This window comes from Eutrigla gurnardus (assembly GCF_963514095.1).
Source record: "Eutrigla gurnardus genome assembly, chromosome: 1".
In the NCBI taxonomy this organism is placed as follows: Eukaryota; Metazoa; Chordata; class Actinopteri; order Perciformes; family Triglidae; genus Eutrigla; species Eutrigla gurnardus.
This window is the reverse complement of record NC_139915.1, coordinates 21,124,044-21,143,891: the sequence shown is the minus strand read 5'-3', so window position 1 is coordinate 21,143,891 and position 19,848 is coordinate 21,124,044. Positions and strand designations below refer to the sequence as shown.

Here is a 19,848-nt window from a genome sequence, read left to right as displayed (position 1 = left end):
CTATCAGCCTTAACTGCATTCAAGGTGACGTTAGCAGGTTAAATATCATCAGCTTCCAATATCGTGAATCCTGCACTTACAAGCTAAGATTGAGTTCCTCAAATGAACCTCAGAGATAATTCCCTGCAGTGTGACAAAGTGAGTATTCTGTTTCTGTCATAACAAATGCCACTCTTAATGTCTTCCTGTCACACATTATACACAAATAAATCAGGAAACGACAGATACTCCACTTCTGTCACAACAAAGACTAATTTCCCAAATTTAAAATAGACACTCGATCCTCCCACTCACCCACACGCACGCTGACTGACGGGGCTGCCACATATTGCTTTGATTTATACCGGTTTGAATGAATGCGGGACTTTTCCCATTATGTTAAATATTAGCAGTATTACTGGGTTGTATTAAAATTATAATGAAACATTTTGAGATAAAACACTTGTAAGCAGGGGTTTAATTCGGAGGTGTGTGTGTTGATGTTTTTTTAATAAACTCTGGCACCTTAACATAACAAAGTACATGGCTTAATTATAAATTATGATATGTTATTATAGATACAACTACCCACCAGTATATACATTAATTGAAATGAGTTCCACCGTTACTACTCAACATTAAAGTGATATGAATCAATTTAATTCAACAATGTAATTAATATTATTCTGAGTATTTTTTCTTTTTGTTGCCTGCTTGAAGTGTAGGTTGATGCTAACACTTACTTGCACACATGTAAATGAGTAATTTTGAATACAGGACTATTTTACAGAGTAGTATTTCTGAGATCTGAGTACTCATTTCAACACTGTATCTCAACATTAGTTTATTGAAATATTAAAAGGGTTTAGAAGAGCATAGGAATGTGTGATAGGGTAAGTAAGTATGATGTTTACCACGTAATAATGACATTTGAAAATTGTTTGGGAGGCACAAGGAAAATATATTTAAAAAAAATCCAGACCCAGTCTTTAGGAAGGACTGTTTTAGGCTGTATTTACCTAGATGTACCTAAATAACAGGTAAGTAATACACTTATAATTGTTGTCATATATTTAGCCTAGCTTCATGAATTGTAAAAAAAAACAAAAAACAAAAAAACTTAAAAACTAAAAGTGATGATTTTAAAATATTCTAAAGTCTATGCTTGATGTGCATCTTTCGCACGCTGACACTGTAATTGTTGTGAAGGTTGATGATTCTTTTTTAAAACTATATTAAAACCTCCCTGACCCATAACGATATGTTAACTGTCACTGCACACATGGCTGGGAAAAAATACTGAAGAGGTTTGTCTGTTTTTATGAGCCCCTGCAAAACTGCTGTTCTCGTTTATCATATTCATAGAGCAAAAAACAATGGGTGCAAGAGATAAAGACTGTGTGTGTATTGTGTGTGTGCGCTGTGTGTTGAGCTTTTGTAAAACCATCGGCAACCCCCTGGCTTTGTTCTACAGTGGAGAAGTTGAGCATTGAATATCAACGAGAAATCAAGCCCTCCAAACGATGCTTTTATCTGATGGAGAGCAAATCATTAGCATACTAATTAGATTAATTACCTAAGCCACATCTCACATTAACAATATCTTCTCGCACTAACATAAACTAACTGTTGCTGAACATATCAGGACATCAGCCAAATATCGCACGAGTAAAGGGAGTAGCGGACCATCCATTGATGGCATTTAATGAAAGAGAGGGTTAAATACTCTTTTCTCTTTGTTACAGCTTAATGCATCTTTATTTTCCAGGGGGAGATTCTCTGAGTCTTTGTTGTACATAAGTGGTCCATTACTGCGAACATCAATTTAATTGCATTGCAATTTAAACTGAAGAAATCTTTTACATGACACTTTAAGAAATCACAGAAGTTAAATAACGAGTTGAGACTCACTTGCATGCACTCAACAAATGATGCTCTACTTTGACATGACCACTGTCATGACCAAGATATTTTTTTTAAATGACGAGAGTTGTGAACCTCTGAAAGTGCATTTGACCAGTGTTAACGTCTCCATTTGAGCTGAGACCAAAACTCCTTGTGTGCAACCATTAAACGTCTCTTGGGATGCGTGTTTGTACCTGTGGAAGAAAAACTCTTCAGGTCCAATTCTGTGGCTGGTTCAGATGAGGTTTAATTACTGACAGTGGAGAAAGAAAAATACCGCGTTGTGAGAGTCCATTCTGAATACGTGAAACTTGCGTGACGGCATCGGCTGGGTAAACACGGAAGTGGCGTCTCGCTGCGGTAGTGTTAGCAGCCGAGGATAGAAGCTATCAGGCAAGGGTTCTTTTAAATAAACTCCTGGTGTACTTACAAACTTTCAAATGCCTTGTTTTGTGAGTACAGACCCATGTGTACTACTGCAGAAGTTTGGGAACATTCCATGCATTATTAGTGGGGTAATTTAGGAGATATACACACTGTACCATTGCGCCGGTACTAAGCCATTCGGCTGATAGCCCTATCTTGACCAATGCTGACCATCGCTAAAAATGCTTCCGAGGGGGTATTTGGCTGGATGTCATGGTGGAAATGACCTAGGGTGCATTTTACTCCGAACCATCACTTTAATCACGGTCACCTCAGTGAAATAAACTCAGCCGGACTCAGCCCCTGCTGCTACACAAAGCGTTGTTTGCTTGCTTATTAGTAGTGGAGAGAGATGAAGGGTTCTTGAGATATGTGAAGGACAGACAGACAGACAGACAGACAGACAGACAGACAGACAGACAGACAGACAGACAGACAGACAGACAGACAGACAGACAGAGATTCCTTGTTTTTTATATTTATTTATCATCAATTTCAGTGCATCTCTGTGAGGATTTGGCTAATTACACATGGGTTAAATAACAATGGTAATATATTTTATTTGTAAAGCGCTTTTCAAAACTCAAAGACACTTAAAGTTTCTCTGAGTGGACACGAAGGGCAACCATTATGAATTTAACTGTGAATCAATATTCACCTGATAAATACCTCAGAAGATGGGATTTTGCAACATGTTTTCAATAGGCCAAAGAGGAAAAAAGGTTTGTTGACACACGGTAAAAGAAAAAATGAACAGAAAGTCTTGGCGTGAACAGAGATGTAGCCTCACCAGAGTAATCCCTGCCTCTTCAGCATACTCAGTTGTTGCTAGGCAACCCAAACTATGAATAGGCAGGGGACCATCCTACAAACTGGCCCATCATTTATGGATGAGTTATGGCACAAACGGCAGACACACACTGACACAGGCACATGCGCTTTGGTAAAGCCACTGTGACCATCTGACATCTCAACACCGGCCAGATAAACCAGCTGAGATACCTGCAGAGTGTGTGTGTGTGTGTGTGTGTGTGTGTGTGTGTGTGTGTAGCTGTAACTCTAACAACATGTGCAACGACAGACCAAATCCCACCCTATTCAGCCAGGACTCAGTGCAGGGATTACAGTGCATACTGCCTTGCTCTGTAAATGTGAGTGTGTGTTGCACTCCTACATGCCAGACAAGAATCACATATCACTTGGAGTCAAACATTGTGTTACTCCATGAGCTCTCGCGTTCTGCGCCGCTTTCGCATTCGTGCATTTTTGGTGTAAGGGTGAGAGAGAGAGAGAGGGTGCGATCTAACAATGATTATGCGCAAGATTGAAATTAATGAGACATTTTAGAAGTGAATGCTTCACACATTGTTTGTGCATGCATGCGTTACCTAGGATACAGCCCAACTCCAATCTCTTGCAGCTCTCCGTCACTAATGGTGAAACAATTACATGTCACCTAAAGGAGAGAGAGACCAGACAAGAGACAGAGAGAGAGAGAGATGATTTGTTAAATTGCCTCAGGGAACCAAAAACACCTTTTATCATATGTTCTGAACATTTTTACATATCTTTGGCACCTGCAAAACCCCACCGGCACTGCAGATGAAACAAGGTTTTTACGTTGAGATTCAACTGATTTGAGTGTGTAAAATTACCACCAGGTGATATATGGGAAATTCTTTTTTTTAAATAAAAAATAAAACGCTTTTTCAAATAAAATACACATCTGTACCATTTCTCAACTGAGTGAACAACATGTTGGTCAAAAAGAACAAGTGGAATGTTTTAGTTTCACCACAGGGCCTTTTCCTCAAAAACTAAACTAAAAGAGACAGATGGAAGAGGGAAACACTGTTGTCTGCATGATTCAAAGGATACATTTGAATACAATATAATAATGTAAAAATCTGAGCTTTTAGGGACAGAATTGGCACTGTGATGGCTTGGAAACCAAAATGCTTGAAGAAGTTGTTTCAAAGGGAAAGACAGAGGGAGAAGATGAAAGGGGAAACAGCAATAAACCCACTTAAAACAGAAAGAAGTTAACAAAGAAGTGAAAGAAAAAAAGAAAGAAAAAGAGAATGGAAAAAGGTGTTTGATGTGTCAATTACTGAACTTGTACTGTTTGTGTGTGTTCATGAGCCACAGACAGATGTTCCCCATTCGGCTGATGATATTAACACCTGAATCAGAACTCAGCAAAAAGATTGGATTTTAATCTGCAGTGGTAATAAACACAATAAGAGTTTGTACCTCATGGGAAAATGATGCTATTTACTTACTTATTCATTATAAAGGGCGGATAGCTCACCTGGGCCCTTCTTCACTTCCATTGATTCACCTGAGTGAGAGCAGCTGAGGTGCTTGCTGTGATTCTGCATGTTCGATGGGAATTCAAATTGCTTGGAGTGATTGTTTTATGCATATCAGCCAAGAAGCCAGTCACCTGGAGCAGCAAACCACTGTTTTTCCCATGCTTTCAGATTTTTAGTTTACTTCTTAGCTGGGGCCATTATCATTGTGGGGTTTTTGGCCATGTCGAGGAGGAGGGCAGTACAGATAGAGTAGCCATCTTGTGTCCCATTAGCATGCTGGGAATAAGTAAATTGGGGTAGTTCTAGTCTAGATGATTTGGTTTGTGTGCAGTGGTGACAACGTCCCTTATTAAGGCAGCACTCTATACTAACCCCCCTCGGCGTGCAGTTTACCCCACCTTGGTTACTTTTTGTTTGTTTTATTTTCTTGATTTGTTTCATTTGTAAGTATACTCAGTTCATGTTATAGTCTATGGCCTTGCTGTTCACTGAGTCTATGCAGGCAAAATAAAAGATATATTTTTGTATACTCAGTCTCTGGTTCCAGTTTATTCTGGGTTTTACACAGAAAAGTACCTGGTCACAATAATTACAATACCTCAAGATAGAATAATGCTAGGGTAACTTTGTTATTTTTCAACCTGGATTGTTTCATTTCTAAGTGACTTGGCAATGTAAGTTTAGAAACTGGGCCAGTATTTAAGGAGAAAGCTGCAGCCAATGAACAGGCTGCGATGTCATCGCTCGGGGCAACCCTCGCCGTCAATGTACGTCCACTAAAAGTGCTTGTGTTTGCCAGGGACAGCCTCAGATTGTTATTGTAAGTGTTCTTAACTTTAATAGGTTTGTGTCATGTAACTTGTTGATGGAAGACAACAGTGGAAATGTGATTGAGAGTTGGAGAGACGAGTTGTCAGAGTTTGTTGTGTTAGAGTACAGAAAACTGTTGCTTAATGCTATCCTAAAGATTTCCAATCTTGTGGCTGAACATTTATTGATTTTGACAATAATGTGGATGCCACACATCATTTAAGAACGAACATTTTTTTATGGGAAAGATCACAGTCAAGTGAGTTAGTGAGTGAGAGAAAGAGAGTGCAAAGAAAACTTAGGTATGATTTCAGTCCCCCACAGTTCAATACATCTTATAAGGACAAGGCAGTATGGGTTATTGACAACAGGGATGAAAGACCGGCCGTGCAGAGAGGACAGAAAGGATGATTTGAGAAGAGGGAGGGGGGTGATGAGGTTTAAATTCAAACAGTGGTAGGGCACTGGGTAAAGATCTCTCTCTCTCACAGACGCACGCACGCCCGCACGCACACCAATTCTCTCAGGGGATGAGAGTCAATCTAGCAGAACATCCACATCTGCAGAGCCGGCTGTTGGACGCTTTTTGCATCCCAAATACTCACACACACACACGCTCACACAAATACACACACACACGCACACTCATATACACACACAAGCTCACACACACCCACACGTACACACGCACACACCCACATTCACTTCCCTGCTTCATACACATATGGAACACAAAAGTGAAACTTATGAATCAATTCCTGTATGTTTCCATCTGCCTCCACAGCTGCCTCTCCTCTTTCCCTGACTCCCTACCTCTCACCCTGTTTTCTCTCTCTTCATCTTCCTGCATGGCTGAAACTCAAATACAAACATCTTTCGACAGATGCTCAACAGATCACATCAGCACCCGTACAACATGATTTGCTGCAACCAATGTATCCAATTTGAATAATGCACCCAGAAATTTTTAACAGACACCTCTATTTAAACTTGACAAATATTACTTCAACATTGTTTGTCTACAATTGGCAAGAAATGAAAACTATCCCAAACATGGGGTCAATCTGACTCCATTCGCTTAAGAGTTTTCTAAAAACAGTGTGTGGTGACTGGAAATGGTGAGTAACGTCATTGCTGAAGTTAGGATGCTCCACTACCTGTACACTAAAATCCCTAATTCTAGCTCAAATTACTTATAATGTATCTTTTGTGTAATGCAGGGATGCCAGGGTTACGGCCCGCGGGCCGGACCCGGCCCGACTGTACGTCACATCCGGCCCGCGGGTGATAAGGGGAGAATTTTTTTTAAATTATTATTTTATCTATTTTTAAAATATATATATATATACCGTAAATCCTCTAATACTGGCCTGTATTCTATTACCGGCCAGTCACATTGGCTGGGGCAAGTGTCGACAGGCGCCAATGGTGCCAATGCAATTTCTTTTTGATGTGTAGGCCTTCATGAATAATTTCAAATAGCCTACCTATCCATGTGTTGAGTCAATGTTTGGCCTTTTCAGTCCGAAAGTGTAATCCGGCCCCCTGAGGTCTCACTTGAAAAAATCTGGCCCCCTGTCCAATTTTACCCAGGCATCCCTGGTGTAATGTATAGTTATACTACTGTATATAGCTTAAAGATATGGCTATAGCTATAAAGATTTGAGAACCGTGCGTCCAAAACCACGAAACACTCTCTATAGTCATTCAAAAATACAATTTTTGCGCTTTGATAATTAGAATGTTTCAAAGATAAGTGCCTGATAAATCAAACTATAATGGGCAATTTCGCTATTGTATGACCAAAGAATCATACAGAATATTATTGGCAGATTATTTGATAATTAAAATATGTTAAACTTGATCAAAATTAGTTTTTTAGAATATGAGTTTGTACTGTACTCAGCTTGTTTGTTCTCTCTCTCTCTCTCTCTCTCTCAATAACGCCACATCGGGGCAACACCAAATATATCATCCATCAGTAACCATGGTGACGGCTGTTTTACACATGATGAGAATTTCCTTCAGTTGACCTGTTTATTTGTAACCTCGCCATTAATAAAGAGCCCTCCACACACAGCTGTGAGTGTGAGTTCAGCTGAGGTGACATCCAGGTGGTGAAGTGGACCATGATGAAAGAAAGCCAGAGAGAGATGTTACAGTATCTGGTTACTTTCCATCCACCTTGAGTGAATTACCTGTATTGCACAAAATGAAATGAAAGGAGCTCCACAGCAAATAATAAAGCAGAAATCCTTAACAGCAGATCCTTAATGGGGATTGGCCAGATAGGATTGTGCCACAAGCACACTCACTGTGGAGAATTGAACAATTACTGCATCCGTACAAAAGATACCAAACATTTTGTTGAGAGGTCTTTTCTTCGAGATGGTGAAGAACATGTCAGTCGCCGCATCCATTCATGGGCTTTTAAGCATTTCCAACCTATGTTATCCTAATCTTTATTATTTTTGGTGGAAATGCTTTGAAGCATTTCCAACCTATGTTATCCTATTCTTTATTATTGGTGGAAATGCTTTCAAGCATTTCCAACCTATGTTATCCTAATCTTTATTATTATTATTTTTTTTATTATTATTATTCTTCCGTACCTTTTTCAGTCATCTCTATCTTGTGCATACTTTCAGCTACAAAAACCATTCAACTATCAAAATGTTCAGCTTTTTCAGCTCTTTTGTGCTGATTTTTTAACCTTTTATCTGCCTTTCATACTTTTTCATATATTCAGCCTTTTCCATATTTTTTTTTTCAATGCATTCAGATCAGCCTAAAAACCTCTTTAACATCATCCTCTTTGAACTCCGACTAGTTTCACATACTTCCACCTACAGACTCCATTTAAACTTTAAACAATATACAAGACTTTGAACTATAAAACTCTTGTTCAGTTTTTTGATATCTTTTACAGTTTTTCTATAATCACAGTTTATGTTTTATGTTTTTTTCAGACCTCATCAGAGTTTATAATGGGTGTGTATTGCGCATGCTAGAGTGGGTGACATCATCGTCAGAGTGTGAGAGCAGCCCAAAATACTTCTGATTGTTTTTCTTTCCAAACTCCTCCCGGCCACAATTTACACACTACACACGTGATATTTTCCAGTTTTGTAGACAAACTTGTCCTGTCTCTCACAATGTGCTCAAAAACTCTGTGAGATTTACAGAATTTGAACTAGCAACCTCTAACCACATCGGTTTTTCTCCCCATGGACTGCAATACAAATTGAGAAGCAGATTTTCAAAGAAACCTGAAACCAGGTCCATTTCTAACTCGCCCTAGCATCCACATTTCTGACACTAGGAAAAAATAAAAGTGATCAGTGTCTTCAGCAGAGTCTTGTGGCGCTAACGGTGTAACGAAATTTTGGCGATAGGAGTTTCGGTGTGAGCGTGGGAAGCTTTTGTTTGGACCCTCCGTGAAGCCGAAATGGAGAGATAGAGACAGGCTTAGACAGTTGCACACGCGCGTAGAGGGCCGTTGCTATGGTGACGGCACTCTGTGGCTTTGATCTTGAGAAGTGACAGCAGGTGTGCTCTGATTGGCGGACAGGAGCAGCGGACAGGAGCAGTCAGTGGGATTTGTAGTTTTTTTTGTCGAACATCTTCTGCTCAGGCATACTTTCACCTAGAAACTCCATTTAAACTTTAAAATGTAGACACAAGACTGTCTATCTCTCTCTGTCTCACTCAGAAGTGACAGCAGGTGCGCTCTGATTGGCGGACAGGAGCAGTCAGTGGGAGTTGTAGTTTTTCAAAGAAGACAGACAGACAGACACACACACACACACACACACACACACACACACACACACACACACAAACACACACCTGACAGACAGACAGACAGGACAGACAGGACAGACACGTCACAGGACCAGCTGCGGTTGATTGCTCTGCTCTGATTGGTGGGCTCCATCTGGCCCTGGTTGCTTAGCTACCAAAGCCTGCCCCCAGCAAGCCTGACTGTGATTAACGTTTTACTGTTGCTCACATGTGATAACATCATTAGGGCACTCTTCACACAACTCACACTGCATGAAAAGTCGGATTTTCGTCCCTGTAAACGCCCGAAAATCTCCCTAATTTTCGTGAGTTAACGACAATTTACAGGCTGCGAACGCCGCGTTCGTCTGTGCCGAAAATTGTCGGAAACGAACCACAGCGAAGGCTCTAATTAGCATATGAATAGCAGCGAAACCGCGCCTGGCCAGAGATGGCTTGAATATCCTCACTCTGGATTGGATGAAACCACTAGTTTTAAACAAGTATAATCGCTCGTGATTGGTTGGCAGATCTGGTCATTATAAATGTAAAGCCAACCCACGTTGGTAGATCTGTCACTATTGGTCAACCTGATGAGTCATTATAAATGTAAACCCCACCCCCGTTGGCAGATGTGTTACTATTGGTCACACTGGGTCTTTTAAACAAGAATAATCACTAGTGATTGGTTAGCAGATCTATCACTATATATATATACATACATATATATATATATATATATATATATACATATATATATATATATACACACATATATTTATTTTTATTTATATATTTATAAATATAAATATGAATGAATTTATTGAGGAAAGGAAAAATTGCCAGGAGGAAGTATTCAAAGAAAGAGCTTTATTGACAACACAACACACAACTGTACAAATTTGCCCACACAACAAACAAATGAACTGGCGACATTCTGTCCAAATTTGGTCAATTTTACAGCCGCCTGCGGTGCGTGGCCCTGTACTTGGGAGTCTTCTCTAAGCTCCGAGCAAGTAAGAGGTCACAGCTTCGTTATGAGGCAAGGTTCGTCTGTGAAAACAAAATGAACAGTTAAGATTGGTATCTACTGTCAACGCATCTATTTCCTTATACAGCAGAATGAAAGCATATTCTTTAAATCGTACCCTTGCTCCGGTTCGTAGCGCCTACAATTCGTCTCCGAGTTGTGAAGACGGCGTACTGCTTCCTGTAAAAGACCAACAACATACACTTAACAAAGCAACTTAACGTTACACTGGTTCCTCTCTCTTGTTCTTTTACAAGGCTACTAAGCTACTTTTAGCTTGGACTATTAGCTTTTAAGCTACTTTTAGCTTAGCTAGCAGTCACCGAACATATTCTTACCGCAATCATCCTGAGAGTCTCCAGCAGTCCTGGATATAAGAATTATAACATTTAAACCACATTTTCTTAAGTGAAGCCTCTCAGAGCAGCATCCCTCTTGCCGGTGAACGTGAACGTCTCCTCATCGTTCCCCCCACTGAATGAGGCGCCCGGTGTCTGCATCCGTCCCTTTAACGGACAACGGTGCACGGCGTTATTAATCACCGTTAGTAAATATATAACCACGGTTTAACATAAGCACTATATTATTAGTTAACGTCGGTAAAAACGGCACATTTTCCGCTTCGCTTGCGCTCGCTAACCTCTATGGTAAATTAGCGTCAGTAGGCTAGCCGGCTAGCAGGACCTTCGATTCGTAACGTTAACGTACAATGCCAACAACAATAAAGTAACGTTCATTATCAATACGATTTAAAAGTCAGCTGGAAACATAAAAGTCATGTTACAGTATACTTACATGTGTACGCGGTTTGTGTCGGGCTCCTCGCCAGAATCACCGCAGTCGTCCGCCATTACCCAAAACTTGTGAAGTCAGACGAGCCGCAATGCATTTTGGGAAGTTGAGTAGATTTAGCAAGGTCCGCTGTACTCAGAAATTCTTGCCAATGCAGTATACATCCGGGCATTTCTCGCGTGCACAAATTCACATACTATTGTATGTGAATGCACTACGTACTCAAATTACGTCACAATTAAGTACGAGTAGGACGTTAGTATGGCATTTCGAACACAGCCGAGATCTATGATCTATGAACCCATCCTTGACCCTCTAGCAGAACTACGACCAGCCATTATAAAGCAGTTTATAGTTGTTAATGTTGTGTCAAAAGGTACTGCATTTAAACATGTTACTGCGCAAGTTTCCTGGCTTCATCCCCATCCGGACAGACATTTTTATGGAAAGCCAATAGAAGTTTGGAGCTTGCAGGGAACAGACACGTCATACCCAGCATCATTTCTGCCTGTTGAGCGCATTGCTGGGAGATGTGTGGTTAACACATCCACTGTGCATTTAAGCAAGACCAAAGAAAGGGTCACTGTAGTCATGCCACTATGCACAGTGGTTGAGCTTTAGGAGACTGTGATGTTGTTTGCATGAATGTACATTTTACCTTTGTGGCAAAGCCTGATTAAAAGTAATTGTTGAAGCAAATTGTTTTGTGTATCTTTGAATGAAGATGAAATGAAGTTATATCTTTGAATGAAGATGAAATTAAGTTAACACCTTTCAGAAAAATGTCACCTGGGGGAAAACTCCCCCTGCTACCCTGATTTGCATTTGTATAGCTCACAGCATTTTCATTTACATGTTAAAGCCTCCCCTAGGATTACGGGGAGGGGGGTCATGGGGGGACAACTGCCAAGCAAGGCCCACGTCAATTCCCGGCAATTTACGTCAGTTTTCGGTGTTTCCTGCAAATTGCCGTTTGCAGTCGTAAACCTGAACTTCCACTGCAATTTACAGGGCCGCTAACTGACGAAAATCCCACTTTTCATGCAGTGTCAACTGGGAACCGTAGGGTCGCCGGTCTGAGTCCCTGTATGGACCAAGAATGGAGAGGTGCCAGTTCACCTCCTGGGCTCTGCCGAGGTGCCGTTGAGCATCCAGCTTAATTATACTTTTGCATATATTCAGCTTTTTTAATATTGGTTTCAAATATTAAGCTTTTTCATAATTTTGCACATATTCAGCTTTTTAAATTTTCAACTATACAGCTTTTCCTAATTTTGCACATATTCAGCTTTTTAAATATTCTTTTCAGGTATACAGCTTTTCAAACTTTTCACATATTCAGCTTTTTTAAATATTCTCTTTTCAGCTATTCAGCTTTTTCATACTTTTGCACATATTCAGCTTTATGAATATTCTCTTCAGCTATTCAGCTTTTTCAAACTTTTCACATATTCAGCTTTTTTAATATTCTCTTCAGCTTTTTCAAACTTTTCAAATATTCAGCTTTATTAATATTCTCTTCAGCTATTCAGCTTTTTCAAACTTTTCACATATTCAGCTTTTTTAATATTCTCTTCAACTATTCAGCTTTTTCATACTTTTCACATATTCAGCTTTTTTAATATTCTCTTCAGCTTTTTCAAACTTTTCAAATATTCAGCTTTATTAATATTCTCTTCAGCTATTCAGCTTTTTCAAACTTTTCACATATTCAGCTTTTTTAATATTCTCTTCAACTATTCAGCTTTTTCATACTTTTGCACATATTCAGCTTTTTTAATATTCTCTTCAAATATTCAGCCATCAAATATTCACATATCTATGTTTACTTCGGTAATGCAAATACCAGTAAAAATATTGATGCTTTTGATATTTTGCTTAAATCAAGTGAAGTCAACTCATCTTTGTTTATATTGTGCTTTACACATAATGCAGTAGATCGTGTGTGACAGAGAGAGAGAGCGAGAGAGAGAGACTTATGTAATTAAATATATACCCGCCTACAAATAAACATTCTTTATCATCTTTTCCTGATAAAGAAAAAGATACAATTGCTATTGGCTGTCTTGCCATGTTGCTTTGAATGTGATTGGTTGATGTGGCTGTCATCACGAAAACTGGCCAATGACAACTGTGCGCGCCTTCTTTTTGAAAATACGTCAGTTTGAATGGGTACGCGCTGGCAATCGTGCACTAGTGGACTACCTGACCACTAACGTATTACCTGGATTATTACCTGGACTATTTTACATCTGCTTGCCATCTTTTCATTTGGAGCGAATCTGAGTTGTGGGATTTCAATGGAGAACAAAAAAGTGGAGTATGGACATAGTTGAAGGGTCAGACGGATCTGTTTGGTCAGCTAACATTACTTGGACTTCACTACATAACTGTTCTGCTGTATCAGGTGAGAATACATTTCCCTTCCCTTTGTAAAATCATAACCTAATGCAGTGTTTGTGTTCATTCCCTTAATTTACAGTGATGGTCTTGTCAAACTGTTAGCTAACCGTTAACTAATGTTATCGTATAGTCGTAGGTGATTAACGTTATTTTAGCACATTTAGGTCATTTCGTTCAGCACAGAAATGTGTTTCTGGCGCTGAACACATGTGAAAATGTGTTAAGCGCGCCCCGTTTCTCAAAACTCGCCGCGACGCGAAGCCATTGCACAGCAAACAAACAAAATAGTGTAGTGCTGTGTCCATTTATTCAACTCAAGCATTAATTCAAGAACAGCAATACGGTTTGTGGCATTCAGATAGCACCATACAGCTTCACTTCTACTGGAAACGGAAGCACTGATGTCAACCTGAACACTGAAGTAAACATTCATACTGGGAGCGGTACAGCAGCAGCTAGGCAGCTACCTCTCCTAGCATGAATGTTTACTCTAGTGTTACTGTTGACCTCAGTGCTGACGTTTCCAGTACAAGTGAATATCGCTGCTTCTTGCTCGCTCCCGTTCGCGTCGTCACTTCTTGTCCGCGTATTTTTTGGGAAAAAATACCGATATCCATACCGAACACCACAGCTAACTAGCGACTCTATGAGCAACTGCGACCATGAACGTTAAGTACTAACAGCGTCCCTCTCATGAGTCTGACTCAATGACCCGCCTCCCCAGCCCCTGTAATTGGCCAGCACGTTTTTCGTTGATTGGATTGGTTGAATTGTATCGACAAACCGAGATAGGAATAATAGAGGGTTGGCCACTCCAAGGTAAAAAACAAAACCCAAATAAAACAAACAGTTTCCAGCCCAGGGCAGGCACAGCCATATCTATGGGCAAAAAAACTGACTCTGGATCAACTAATAATAATAGAAAAATAAATAAAATCCTTTTTATAGTAAGGACTTTTCAGTGGATCTTACTTTGTCCCTTTTCCCTTCCCCCTCCCCCAGGTGCACCAAAGATCCAGCTGATTACTGGCAATTTGGAGGAGGATTCTTCTTGATCTGCTACATTGCACTGTCACCTCTGGTACAGATTAATTGACCTTTTGTGGTATGTTTTGATTTTATTTGATAATACACTGTACATTTAAGGTTAAATTAAGAGGGCTGAATAGGCTAAATTAAGAATGTAATGCATGTGCACAAATACTACAAATATTATTGGAACTACAGTATACAGAGCCCCCAGGGACAGGAGAACATTGTGGAAAACAATAGAAAACTGAATTGGAAAATACAAGCTAAAAAACAACTGACAACAACCCCCTCAGCCCAGCACCTCTCCACCTGTTTCAAAAGTGAAACGCCATCACCTCGTCATGACAGTACAGCTAACAGACAAGATAGACAGTTTTTCAATTCTTCCTTGGGGGTCTCTGAAGAACTGTTTGTGAATAATTGGTTGATATTGTAAATTTACAACTCAATACATTAAATAAAGGGGTTTTAGAATCAATATTGGTGTGTATTTTATTTATAATTCAGTTTCGCGACCTACTTTAATTGAAACAGTGAAAACCTTTAGATGTATCGATTTTGAATTTCCTAAGTATGTTTTGAGTTGAGGATATTTCACAATAATCTTTGAGCAGCAGAATGAAAATGCTACTTAATCTAAATTAGATGTATTATTATAGATATTTTACTTTAATTTTAGGGTTTTTGTTTGGCAGCCGTAGCTGCCAGTCATTTGACTGTTTTTTAAGGTGTTTTTTAACTGTTATTAAAGGTGTTTGATTGTAATAATTTAGGAAAAATCTGTAGAATAATGGTATTTTTCTACAGAACCTTTAGCACTGTCACTTTATTAAAGGTGTTTGATTGTAAAAAGATTATGAAATATTTGTAGAATAACTGTATTTTTCTGCAGAACTTTTAGCATTGTCACTTTATTAAAGGTGTTTGATCATTAAAAAATAGGAAAAATCTTTAAAATAACAGTATTTTCTGCAGATCTTTTAGCACTGTCACTTTATTAAAGGTGTTTGATCATAAAAAATTGAAGGAAAAATCTGTAAAATAACGGTATTTTTCTGCAGAACATTTAATGAATTTTTCTGTAATAATAATGTTTTTGCACTTTATTTGAATTAGGGTATTTTACTTTAATTTTACGGTTTTTGGTTGGCAGCCGTAGCTGCCAGTCATTGACCGTTTTTTTACGTTTTTTTTCCTTACAGTGTAGAGGAACAGAGGCAAAGACAGGTGAGTGAGTAAAAGGTGTGGTGAACAGCCTGCGATGTGGAAAATGAAAAATAAAAAAAAAGATCAAAAGCACTCATCTCCAAAATGTCATCTTCGGGGGGGGGGTTTCATCAGAACTTTTTTATTCTGATGAAACATTTTCAATGTCGTACTGTCAGTTCTGAAAAAAGAGGTTTAGGGTAATACACAAATAAAACAACAGCAACCTAGAGACATGAATAAATACTTACTACATTGAATTATACTTGAATTATACCAAACAGGGAAATATTTATTAACATTAACATCAACATCAACTCTGCAATGAAACTGTTTATACCACAACTTCAACATCAAAAGCCCACATCCATCCATCACTGTTACAAAACAAGACTAGAATCCACGAAGAACTGAATGCTGCCGCTGAAGGTTTTACAATTTGCCCTTTTTTGCATCTGATAGCAACTATCCATGTGGCAAATTATAAATCGTGCCATGGTACCAAGGACATAGCAAGCAGAACACTGGCAAAGAGATGAAATGAAGAATGAAATGTTCAGACGACAAGCTACAAGTCCTCACCAACGAGGTGCAGAAGCAAAAGTTCCTCAAAACTGAAGGAATTTAATTGTAACAGAGTGAAACCATATTAGGGATTTTATCGTCCCAAGCGGTCAGTATAATGTACTTCGGTTACAGTGCCACCAACTCTGAAGACATTAATAATTTCACTGTAACAGCGTGTGGCTATTAGCGCTGATCTTTGTGAATTGAGGCTCATTTGCATAAAAAAGGGCTAATTTTACACCAAATGTATGCATATTACCCATTTTAAATACGTGCAAATAGTAAAGAAGCAGCGAGACACTATTTGCTTAGCAGCGCAGTTAGGGGATCTATGAGAATTACACGGTTTCTTTTTGTGTTGTTTGCGCAGGTCAAGAGCAGCACAGACCTTTTGCGAATTCACCCGACACAGGTAAACTCACCTGAGCGTTCAATGCAGGACAGAGCTGTTGATGTCTGTGCTGGCATTAAGTATTAAGCGAGGGAGGGGCAGATCAAAAGGATTTCTGTGACATTTTGGGAACATATATGTGGGTGGCACATCTCTAAGTGGATGGATGGGGGTTCGGGATGGTGGGGAGCAGCAGGTCCTGTCGTCTCATATCGGAGGAATTGGATCGGTTTGCTTTCTCCTGTCATGTCAGTTCAAAAAATGTGTGACTGGATGGTTTATGTCTTTAATGTTGCTGGAATCGGTTCAATTACTGTCAATCTGGAAAACACTACAAAGGCCATCAGACACAATCAAAGGCTGCATATGTGTGTGGCGCCTCTGCACTATTAATGCTTTGATAAAGTATTTATGACCTAGCTTCCATCTCTCAATAGACAGGCAGACAAACATAGAGAGAACTGAGGAAATATGGGGGAAAAAAACAAGGCTAAACATCACACACACTCACACTGTTGCACACACACGCACCTGTGTGCACACTATGGCATCGTTTGAATTTTAACGATTCTGATTCCGATTCCGATTTCGATTCCGTTTCCAAACGATTCTCGATTCCGATTCTTTTAAGAGGCAGGGTAAAACAAGTTTAGGATATTTTAAATGAGCTAGCTAACCAACGGTCTTTCTGAATGAAATAGTCTGACCTTCTCCATCAATTTTAATTCTATGAACTTTTTACTTTTTATGAACTTTACTATGAATTTCTCATAGGGCTGTTTTCAAGTACAATATTAATATCAAATCTATGAATTTGAATATAAATATAAATTATGAATACATTTTCACAGGGGTACACTTTCCTCAAGAGAGCTTTATTTTTGAAAACCTCATGAAAACACATTTACAGTGTATGATGCTGCAGTTGCTTTAACATGTTACCATGCTCCCACTGATGGGCTAACCTGGTGCAGAATAGCAAATAAACAATAAGAAACAACTTGTAAAACCTTCCTTTTGTTGCACCGACATCTTCCCCTTTGCCGCTAAGGTGAACGGAGTAGGCTCAGCACATCGCGGAGTCGTGGAGTCACCAGCCTGGCTAACGTTAGCGATCTCAGGTCGTAAATTGTCTATAAATAAATACGTGGGCTAATTTGTTAGCTGCCTCAATGTTGGCGCAAGACATATTATTTATCGTTTAACTTTCCGGATTCGGACTGCGGTTCAGTCACTGCGGTGCCACGCTGGGGGTCGGACCCGGACCCAGACCCGGAGCCAGAGGAAGACGCAGCGGAGGACGGTCAGCGCATCAACACGTTTTTTTTTTTTTACTCCATGAACTCGGAGGAGGTGCTTTTTCATGTCCGTCGTGCACCCTTCTATGCACAAAATAATCTTGTCGCAAGTGCATTTTACCGAGATTTCGTTGTTTTTAGAAAAGTGAAGCCACACTTTGGACCGCCGACGCACGCTATCCATGCTCGACTCGCTCGGTTATGCAAACACTTCCGGTGGACGCTTCTTCGTTGGTGTTCAGCGGCTTCTTCTTCTCCGTTCGGCGGACTGGCAATAAACCGCATAAACAAACTAGTGCGGGCATTTAGGAACCGAAAAAAATAATCGAAATTCGAACATCTTCGTAACGGTTCCGGATCTGGAACCGGATCTCGGTGCCCAACCCTAGTGCACACACTTTTTTTGCTTTAATCATTGCTACTAACATCTACATCATACTGTAGATGTAGCATGCATGCATATGTCTTAAAACACAATCTCCGTAATAAGTTTCACACAATAACACTGCATGAAGATTAAATTCATCTGTAATGTGACATTAAAATTATATAAATGTGGAAGCCATGAGCTGCTGCAGCCGTTCCCTGAATGGAGGCCACATGAGCGGCTGCCTCACTGCAGTGCTGCAGACTCGTTCATCTCGAGGTGACAGAGCTTACGTCCTGAGGAGACGACCGTCAGGATCAGTGAGCTGACTGTTCTGTGTGCACCTGCTGCCATGTACACCATGTGTGTGCTGCAAAGCTGTTGGATGTGTAACACTGCAGGCAAGAGCTACAGTACAAATCCACAAAAGGAATTTATAGCCAGAAGTCTGAGCTTGAGCCACAGTCCCCCTGTCCCTCTCCACTGCTGACTGGACCACTGCCAGAACAGTTTATCACCTTATGATAGGTCTCTGCCCTACACCTGCAGCTGCAAGAACTCAGTTTTGGTCAGTGTATTTATTTTTAATACCATCCAAGCTGCACATTCCTGATGCCACAGAAAGAGCATCTTCAATATTTAACTTTGTTTTTGCCTAACTGCCATCAATAGTGATACAAGAGTGGGGCTCTGGTTGTATAGGAGTTAAGATGCCGACAATGAAGCTCAAAGTCATAGTTCAGGGTAAGGGTCGTGACCTTTATGGCATATCATTGCCAATACCACTCCCCTCATTTCATGTCATATCTCTACTGTTAACTCATCAATAAAGACCCCAAACATTTTACATTTTTGCCTAACTTCAAACAGAGGGAAGAGGGAGGGAGGAGGGGAGCAGAAAAGTGTCTAAATTTGTTAGTAAACTTGTTAGTGAAGTTGCTGAGCGTGAACAAGAGCAGTTGGGCTGAATTAGAGAGGTGCACCCTGGGAAAACATTGAGCAGAATATTGAGTGTTACACCACAAGGAAAAACCACTATAAGCAACCGCTTTGAAAGTGAGGCCCCAAAGCCAGGAGGTTTTAGACTGAAATCTCTCAGGGAATACAGCAAGACTTGGACCTACCACGACGGGCAACCAATCAATGGCGAGAACACGAGCATCAAAATCTATGTACGTAGTAGATCATTGTTACAGTGCTCCATGTTAACATTTTATTCAGTCACACACACACACACACACACACACACACACACACACACACACACACACACACACAGGTCTGCATTGGTATGAAATAGTGAGCTAAAAAGTGACTGACACAAGCAGTACATGGCATATGTGTACGTATACACAATCACAATCAAATGCTTTGCACACAGAACAAAATATTGTCATGCTATTATATACACACGTGCAAACACCATTAGCCCAAGCGTGTATGTGGGTGTATGTGTGATTGTGCGAGATTGCCTCTTTCTCTCTAATGACTAATTTCTATGCTGATAATAATCATCTCTGAGAGAAATAAGAAAGGAAAGTCAA

General features: G+C 39.9%; 1 protein-coding gene across 3 annotated transcripts in view; it reads right to left on the bottom strand.

Moving 5' to 3' along the window:
• Positions 1–19,848, bottom strand: part of smyd3 (SET and MYND domain containing 3) — a 117,967-nt gene that overhangs the window by 23,855 nt on the left and 74,264 nt on the right. The window contains exon 6 of one of the 3 annotated variants that reach the window (XM_084007245.1): positions 3,699–3,766. The exons of the other annotated variants lie outside the window; for them this stretch is intronic. Coding sequence (XP_083863371.1) covers positions 3,699–3,766 — 68 coding nt within the window. The remainder of the gene's footprint in view (positions 1–3,698; positions 3,767–19,848) is intronic. 3 annotated transcript variants of the gene reach the window in all.